This window comes from Tetrao urogallus (genome assembly GCF_951394365.1).
Source record: "Tetrao urogallus genome assembly, chromosome: 1".
In the NCBI taxonomy this organism is placed as follows: Eukaryota; Metazoa; Chordata; class Aves; order Galliformes; family Phasianidae; genus Tetrao; species Tetrao urogallus.
Window position 1 is genome coordinate 13,600,895 of NC_136813.1, and position 9,788 is coordinate 13,610,682.

The following is a 9,788-nucleotide window of genomic DNA, read 5'->3' on the forward strand; positions in this document are numbered from 1 at the left end:
GCAAACAGAAATTGGAGAGGGAGGCCATCCAGCTCTGGCTAATTGCTGACTCCAGCTGACACATGCTTGTCTTCCTGGAGCTCTGGGGACACACTGGGGAGGTGCAGTGTTTGGAGGCATGGGCTGATACACAGTGAGAAGGGTTTGTAGCAGTGCTACAGAGTGGACTGCAAAACCAGACTCTATTTAGAGATGTTGATTCCAGTTTATGCTGCCCCATCCATGCTTGCAAAGGTGTTGTTTAAAAGCTTTTGTTTGGAGTCTTTACGCAGAAGACATTACGTAGAATTGAGTCCCATGCCAAGTGTACACAATGCAATTACCTATCACTCTATCACTATCACCTCTTGAATTAATTTTGCTGGTTTTCATGATTGCAACACTGAATGATTTAAGTTTTCCCTTTACTCTTCTCTAATTGCATAACTTCTCATTGCTGAATTCATTTGTCTTCATCTGTTTCTTTCTCTCTTTCTTTTCTACATATGCTTTAACTCTGTGGCTCTCAATTAAGAACATAAATACTTAAAGTGAAGAACTGGTACTGATAGCTCAACGTGCAGTGGCCCCTCATTCCCCTAACACCTCTCTTCCATCTCTGTGAACCCACGAAAATTTTCACTCTTGAATGGTGTTTAGAGTCAGAAATGTTACTCAGCTCATGTAAACTGAGTATACAATAAATAAATAAATAAATAAATAAATTGAAGTATCTGTTTAAGTTGACCACCTTCTTCTATGTTTAATTCAGTAAGAGTATGGTATGTGAAATATACAGGGGAGTATTTTTTTTCTCAAAACTGTGATAAAAGATGATGAAAATAAAAATGCACTCAGAAGAGTGACTGCAGATGACCCTGAGCCCCATGTACAACTGTGTCTCTATGCAAATCTGAAAAAAAAATTGGATAGAGTCAGTGTGATAAAATTACATACTTCTGGCCTTCTTTTTTGAATTCCTATCCTTACGGAGGTGACAGATCGTTTGGTCTTGTACACCATATACAAAACTCAGATTTTGTGTTAACAGTAGTTATGCTGAGCTTTTATTTACCCAGAAATACTTAAAAAAAAAGTTTAGCATACATACGAAAATATAGTGAGATGAAATTATAGAAATCTAAGCCAGAATTTTGTCATGGTTTTATTTTTGCCTTCGGACTTTAAGTGATATATTTTTAAAGCATGAATTAAAAGCCTGGAGTTCACTTTGCTTCATGTGGAGCTAGGACAGACTTCTATGCTACCGTATGTCTTTTTTAATTACAGGAAGCAAAAGGTTATTTATTGAAAGTCAGTTTTATAAAGGAAGAAGAAATGAAAGGACCATTCTTCAGGGTATACAAGTTTAGCTTCCACTGCATGCATCTATAAGGAAAAATATACTCAATGTACTTTTGAGGGCTTGTAGAACTGTGCTCATCTTAAGGAATTAAAAATCATTCTGTATTTGTTTCTGAATAGCTTGGCTTTTTTGGTAATGCCTTTCCCTTCCAGACTTCCAGATTGACATAAATGTTTTACATGAATGAATGATGGAATGACATTCTCTCTAGTGGGAAGAGCTCTAGTTCTGCCTCCTCAATGAGTAGCATTAATGCAAACAGTTGTCGTTTTGCACTTCTAGAAGTGCTGTTACTGAAATAAGGACTAAAATAGTACTAATTCCATTCTTCACTAGGTCATTCACTCCTAGGAAAAGGTAGTTCTCTCTCCTGGCCTGAGACACCTATTTGGTAGGCCTTTAAGTGAGAAGTGACTTTTCATTTGTATCTGGCCAGTAACTGAAATACATTTATTTAAAGTCATATAATGTAAATTATATGTATAATGTAATTCATTATTATATGTATTAATGTATTAATGTAAATTATATGTATAATGTAATTCATTCAGTCTCTCCTACCCACTAAAGATTTAGAAAACACAGTGGTAACTTTCTCTTTTCAGATTGGTTGTGACTGTGTGATAGGTCAGGTCTTCCCAATGAGATAAAATATCACTTTATGCTCTATATGCAGGAATGACTCCATTTTGATTTTGCTTTGTTATTGCTCTTTGGGGCACTGGTCTCTGATGAAGCTTCTTTTGAATGCTGCAGGCACTTGGCTCCTCTTCTTCATCCTAGTCAGGGACTGCAAACAAATGAAATAAAAATGCAATATAGGGATCAAATTGAGGTAAGGGGAGAAGGCCACAGAGTTCTTACCACAGAGACATAGGAGCAGGGAGGGGAGGGCTCACTGATGCACAGATCTGCTATCAGTGTAGAGGATGGAAGTGTGCTTTATTCCAAGTATGAATACAAGACTGAGAAGGTGCTTAAAGCAGTGTTGCAATTCCAAGTGATATCCACCCCCTGTGCTTTTCATTTGACAGAAAACTGAGATGGACTTAGTTAAAGGTAGTTGCATTTTATGAAGGTATTTTCTCAGAGAAGGGAAAGTTCAACTGATGTTTGGAAGACTTTCGGTCTCTGGAAGAAGGGCATAAAAATTTTGATGTGAGCAAGCAGTTTTTGCAGTTCACAAGTTCTTCTGGGATATCAAAGACCTTCCCTAGATCTCCAGTTATGAAGCATTCCAAGAACGAATTTTTCATATCAGCTTCTTTGTATCAGGTCTGATGTGACTGGTAAACTGGTTTTAACTGAATTTAACTGGTAAACCTGGTTTTAAACTAAGAGCTCATGTAGTGTATGCACTTGGTCTCATTACGTAAGAAAATGTGTTGCAGCAGTCCCCTGCTATTGATACTTGCTGTGGGATGAAAGGATAGAATAGACCTGCCAAAAAGGACTTAGAGTACTGCTGGATGGCAAGCTGGGCATGAGCTAGTAATGTGCCCTTGCAGTCCAGCAAGCCAACCGCTGGCTCCAACATCAAAAGAAGTGTGGCCAGCAGTGCGAGGGAGGTGATCCTCTGCTCTGTGCTGGCGAGGCTTCATCTGGAGCACTGTGTCCAGATGTGGAGTCCTCAGTACAGGAAAGATAGAACTGTTGGAGTGTGTCCAGAGGAGGGCCGCAAAAATGATCCAAGGGATGGAACACTTCCCTTACGAAGGCAAGCTGAGAGAGCTGGAGCAGTTCAGCCTGGAGAATAGAAGGCTCTGGGGAGACTGATAGCAGCCTTTCAGTACCTAGAGGGGGACTTCAAGAAAGAAGAGATTAAACTTTTTAGCAGGGTCTGTTGTGATAGGGCAAGTGGAAATGGTCTCAAAATAGAACGGGAGATTTAGATTGGATATAAGGAAGTTTTTTATGATACAGGCAGTGAGGCACTGGCATGGGTTGCCCAGAGAGGTGGTCATCTTCTGTCTCTGGAGACACTCCAGGACAGGCTGGATGGGGACTATATTTACTTGGGTAAGCAATTGGGTGTGTCAGATCCAAAAACTAATGGTGTGGTCGTACTCTGCTGTGAAGGTCTAATCAGCTGGTGTGAGAAAACCTAGTCAAAACGTGTAACTTGATACTAAAGGAAAACGTAGAATACATCTTGCATTCCACGAAAAAGAACAGATATATGTTAGGGATTGAGTAGTGCTAATTCTTCTTGTTCTTAATAATTATTAAGAATGTTGAAGTGAAATCATAGAAGATTTATGTGATCACATACAAATTTATATGTATATTTACAGTGAATTCCTTGTAGTCCTGGGCTTGACTGGTTGAACTTCCATTATCAACGAAGCCAGTAAAAATTCTTGCTTTGTCTTCAGAATCTTAACTGCATTTAAAATCTTTTAACTGAAAACACTAAAAGCATCAATTATCCTGAAATGTCATATGTTTACATATCTGAAAAGCACATTCAAATGCCTAACAAGATCTTTTCTTTTTTCCTCTTTACCCCTGCTTTAGGAATTGGCTCTCCGTAGCCAGCTTCCAACAATGGAACAAGATGGTGGATCTCAAAATCCCGTATCATCTCCTGGAATGTCTCAGGAACTGAGAACAATGACTACAAATAGTTCTGATCCCTTTCTTAACAGGTTTGTAGGAGTAGCTACTGGAGGGAAAAAAAATTGATTTTAAATTCTGTTCAGAACATGTAATAGTTTATTTTGAACATCTGTCTATGCCAAAAGCCACAGCTGTAAATGAATCTTTCCTTAAATGGCAAGTCTAGTAAAAGTTGAGGATTAAAAGCTGTCTCCTGTGGGAGGAAGTAGTCTGTTCAGACTTGTAGGAAGGTTTTTTATTCAAAGTCATAACATGTTTGCCTTTGCATAATCTGTTGACTAACAGTCATTTCAAATTACTGACTCAGAAGAATTTGTGAATAGCTTGCTATGAGATCAAATGAGCTGTGAGGCACATTTAGGACTACACCTTGAGGTTCATTTTAAGGTTGTTCCATTCACCCCTCCCCATCACTTCAAGTATTTAATTTAGCAATATTTTTACTCTGTTAACGTCAGGACTGCAAATAGTGGCATGTTTCATTTTATAAGCTGTATTATTTTGAAGTATGGACCTTTTAAGTCAAGAATTAGGATTTTACAATATAGACCAGTGTTTTTATATAACTTTTTCCTTAATCCCTCTGAGTTGAGGAGTGTTTGTTTGTTTGGAAGTACTGTCCTAATTGCAGCTTACAGATGCTTCGTACTAATCATCACAGTTTTGGAGAACCTGCTGCAGCTTGTGATAAGTTGCATCTATATTTTTTACTCAGCATGCTGAAAAGGAAAGATGAAAATGACAAAATAATCTAATCTCTGAACCACCTATGTTTTTATTTAATGGAGTTTAAAAAAATCTATTTAAGTTTTGTCAGTATCAGTAGTTGAAGTTGTTCATTTTGTAGGGCTTTGTTGAACTATATTTTGTTAGTGGTTTAAACTGATAACATCTCAGCATCCATTACCAAAAAAGAGAAAAGTTACATATTCCATCAGAGTTCATTGGTGCTTTTCTACATTACTTTGAAATGTTAGCATTACTTTAGGATGTTTAGTGTAAATGCTCTTGAATTATAATATGCTCATCCTTCTCTTTAATTGTGCACTCTTATACACACACATACACACACACACACACAAAAAAAAAAGAACAAAAACAAAAACAAACAAAAAAAAACCAACCTGTAAAATTAACCTAAATTTCACATAAAATTCAAAATTCTTTCAGTGCAAGGAGTAACTTATATTTTTGCTACCAGAAGGGTTTCAAATCTGCTTGTAAGGAAGGACATTCACATCATGTTAGAATTAACATGGTTTTGGAGTTGGGCAAGCTTAAATAACTGCCATCATCTTAGGTACTGAAAGCTTTAAAATCTTTGTAAGCCTTTGTTGCAATTCTACATCTCTTCTTGTAGTAACATTACCTGTCGCTCCTGTCTGGGCTTTTGATGCCTAAAGTACCTTTTCCCAGTTACGGATATTCTGAGAGCTCATTTTCTGTTTTCTCCAAAAGTCCTGTCCATCTCTTCAAATACTCTGTCCTGCCTCCTACAAAAACAGATCTGGTTAGAAAGCGTAAGTTTCTGCTAGAGGGAGGGGTTGTTTTCCATGGAATTCATACTGGAATTTGGTGTGATCTTCAGCTGTGCTGGCTTTGTGCCGAGGAATAAAAAGCACGAGGAATCTGAAAAGGTGACTATCTACCCATCTATCTCAAATTGCATTTTGAATAATGCAGTTTAGTTACAGGCAGTAATTTTCCGTGGCGTGACAAATAAATGAAGAAGTCCTTGTAGATAGAAGACCATGATATGTTGTAGTAACAAACTAGTCTGAATTCCTGGAAGGCTGTTGCCATCATACACGAAGCCTGGGTATATTTTGAATATTATCCTTAATTAATGTAATAGCCTCACTTCTTACTCTTGTTTTCTGTATCTTTAGTTTTTAGATTGCCACTGTACTCCTCTGTACATCTAATACTCCAGCAGTGGACTAAAGCAGTTTGTTGTGTTTCTGTATATATGAAGTAAAAAATGATTTGTCTTTAATGACAAGTAGGAAAAAAGCTAGAAAGGACAAAGTTATTTTAACTTTTGCCAGATTGATAATTAGCAAGGACTACTTACTGGAAGTTATCATTTGCCTAGTTGCAGGTATGTTTAACTTGGCTGTGTTTTTTGTAGCCCTTACCCCACACAGACTACTGAAAACTCTGTATCTCATCTCAATTCAGATAATTTTTTAAATTTACATTTTAGTTTAAGCATTGTTCCCTTCTAGAGAATTCTGTGTACATCACTGTGTTTAATTCTGGGATATGCATAAGGGAAAGGGATTCTCTAAGGGACACTTGTGGGTTGCTGGCCCTGACCTAGGTGCAGCAATACAGTAGTTTTGATGTTCCTTATATTTTAATTCAGATACCCAGAAATGCTCCTTTCTCTTCACAGAGTAGATAAAGTTCCTGGTGAAACAATCCTCCTAACTTTACATTCCAGAAATTCAAGTAGCTGAATATTTTCCACTTCCTATATACTCTGAACATCCAAAAAGCATCAAAGAATGCTACATTGGAGGAAATGGAGAAAGTACACAGTGATGTTCTTATTTATGTAGTCAGTCTTCTGCCTGATGTCTTCTGTCTTTATGCTATATTTCATTTTTAAGTGAAATATGACAGCAATGCAGAATATTTAGACTTTACATTATATGATTTTGGCTTTTGATTTGCTACTTGGCATATGTTTTTGACTGTTAAATTTATACTGGTTGTGTTGGCAATTCTGTATCCCTCCTAAATTGGGCTTTCTTCTTCTGTATACACATATTTTAACAAGTATTTGTTGAAGAAGCATCCATTCTATTTTGGGTAATGCAATTTAGTTGCATGCAGTAATTTTGGGTGGTGTGACTATTAAGCGAAGAAATCCTTGCTGGAAATGTTTATTGAGGAGTGATTTGAAGAAAGAGGAGGTCTGGACATTCCAAGTGTGACAGCACCAGCCAAAAAGCCTTCTCAACCAGGATGATTCAGTTCAGCATAGGCTCAGTTCTCTCAGTTCTATTTCTAGTATTTTGTCCCACAAAGTAAACAGCAATTTTTTTTCACAGAAGTTTTAAATAGCCTACTTGTGATGATTGTTATCAAATGTGTGGTGATACTTTGGCTCTCCATATAGAAATGCCAGCTTTATTTCTTGTGTGGCAAAGACGACCTTGTGAAATCTAACATATATGTTCATGGTTGATGGTGTTTTGCTTGCATCCAATATTGAACAGCTGTTCAGCTATCTTCTGTTTGCTTCTGCATACTTGACAAGCATACACTACAGCTCAGCATGTCTCCAAATGCTAATCAACACAATGCACAGCTTGATTGTACAGCTTGTACATCAGACTGATTTGCACTTAGGATTCACGGTGGAAAATCTGTAAGCGTTCTCAGCAATGCTACCACAGGTGGAAGAAATTTTGTTTGAAAATATTTCCAGTTGAAGCTTGGCTGTTAGACACAGGAGGAGGGAGGCAGTGCTATATTTCTACAGCTGCTTCCACTCGTGACCGTTTTGACTGGTGGGACTCTTTGCATCCTTTTAGCTATTGTAGCAAAATATTTCAGATGTATGCCTATGTATAACAAGTAGCAGCTCCTTCCTGCTTTTGAAAATAATTGTTCCAGTCAGGATAATGATTTTCACTGTTGTATATAACTTTTCCTATTGTTCTACTTTCAAAGAAATAGTTTATGCGACTTACAAGAAAGTCAGCTGAAAATTGGATCCCCCCCCAGCTGACTGTAGCTCATCTGATTGGCCTGTTCTTCCCACTCCCATCCCAAATCTCCATTGCAGTCCCTTGGTCTTGCTTGCTCCACTGGTAGTAAGATGGCAATGAGAAAACTAATATATGTGAGGCCCTGTGCCATCTTGCTAACTGTTCTGTCAGCAAGATCGTTCTGAACAGGATTTGTTTACAGAATGGCTTCTGTACAGTATTTGATTTATATCAGGGCCCTCTTGCCATGACATGTATGACTGAACTGGTAGTAATGCAACAGCGGGAAGCAACTGAAGAATTGCTAAAGGAGTTCCAACTGTAGCTCCTATTTATAACTGCACTGACCTAAAAATGCACTTCGGTGGCTGATTAAACAAGGGGACGTTAGCGGTCAGAATGTTCTTAATCCTTACTGAAGTGTGAAATGTACACCATTATTAAACTTTGTAATGGTTAAGGACTGAGATATGCTTCTGATGGTTTTTAGCTGTGGGTGGGTGTGAAAAGTTAAAACGGTGTGGAACATTGATAGGCAGTTTCTTAAAGCTGCTTAGGTATGTTCTTACTGAGTCAAATTGAATCTCAATAATACGGTCTTACTTGAGAAAGGTCAGCATAAAATAAAAACCAGCTGTCTCACACAGGCTTCAGCTTTTAATTAGAATGGAGCATTTCTTGTGGCAGCCATGCTATCAAAACCCCTGCACTGTTTCTAACAAAGTGTCTAAGTATTTTAAGTTCTCTGCTGTACCCTCATTTTTTGTTGCATTTTTTCTGTTACAGTGGAACATATCACTCCAGAGATGAAAGCACAGATAGTGGACTTAGCATGAGCAGTTACAGTGTACCCAGAACCCCAGATGACTTCCTGAACAGTGTTGATGAGATGGATACAGGTTTGTTCTCATTAATACATCCTTTTCAGTTATGCTGGTGTCGAATGCTCAGCTGCTTTGCAGTGAAAACAGCGCTCTGAAAAGCTCCAATGTTTTCTTTATAGTTGTTATACTTCCTTCTGTTTCTGTCGCAGAGCTGTTACAGTTAAATTTGTGAAAAACATCCTTGTAGTAAATTTTATTGGGATCATTCCTGCAGTTATGTGGAATTTGAATACTGATTTGCTTTCTTAAGAAATAGCTTGTTCTGAGCTAAGAACTGTGTCTTATTCGTTATTGCTAATGTTGCACCTAAATTATATTTGACTCAGTATTGTCTTTTAAGCATAAAAATTAAAACATGCTAAAAGACATCAAAGATCTGTAGAGATTCAGGTTAAGACATGCAAAGTTTGAAACAAAGGCAACTTCTTTGTACATCTGCATGCAGCCAAGTCATCTTCAGTTTTTGCGATGGATTTCTATGAATCAGTGCTCGAGTGATGCAAGAGATCCAGGATTAACCTTTAACCAGTTATGATAAATTGTGGGTTTGGTACTTCCAGTAAATTGAACATCCATCTTCCTTTTTGTTACAACTAGGTGACAGTATCAGCCAAAGTAACATACCGTCCCATCAGAACCGATTCCCAGACTACCTTGAAGCCATTCCAGGGACAAATGTGGACCTTGGGACACTGGAAGGAGATGGGATGAATATAGAAGGAGAAGAACTGATGCCAAGTCTGCAAGAGGCTTTGAGCTCTGACATCCTAAATGACATGGAATCTGTCTTGGCAGCCACCAAGCTAGATAAAGAGAGTTTTCTTACTTGGTTATAGGGGCCTCAGGGAGACTGAATTCTAAATCTGTGAAGGATCTAAGGAGAATAGGACATCTGTATCTGAAGTTCAGAACAAGTCAGTGTGGCACACTTTGGCTTGTGTTCAGAAAAAGTAAATGAACAAATATTCAGCAAGATTCTTTCATTTTGCTCTTCCTTGTCCATCGCTGCTGTTATATATTGCTGACTTTTTTCCACAGTTGACTCTGAAGAACAGACATCTTCTTGACCTTTTTCTATTGCTGTTGCAACTACTGTTGGGGGGTGGGGGAGGGAATGATGAGCCTATTTGAATGACGAATGCCATTCCTTTTGTCCTAGTGTGCGCTTGCATATCATTTTTATCTAAGTACTCAGATGTGAGAGTAAATTTCTGCATG

The 9,788-nt window shown here is 37.9% G+C and overlaps 1 protein-coding gene across 4 annotated transcripts in view; it reads left to right on the forward strand.

Moving 5' to 3' along the window:
* YAP1 (Yes1 associated transcriptional regulator) overlaps positions 1 to 9,406 on the forward strand; it is a gene marked incomplete at both ends in the record, with an annotated part of 79,080 nt that extends 69,674 nt beyond the window's left edge. For all 4 annotated transcript variants that reach the window (XM_079542056.1, XM_079542057.1, XM_079542058.1 and 1 more), the window contains 3 exons: positions 3,863 to 3,993; positions 8,473 to 8,585; positions 9,168 to 9,406. In XM_079542056.1, coding sequence (XP_079398182.1) covers positions 3,863 to 3,993; positions 8,473 to 8,585; positions 9,168 to 9,406 — 483 coding nt within the window. The remainder of the gene's footprint in view (positions 1 to 3,862; positions 3,994 to 8,472; positions 8,586 to 9,167) is intronic.
* Between the last annotated feature and the right edge of the window lie 382 nt (positions 9,407 to 9,788).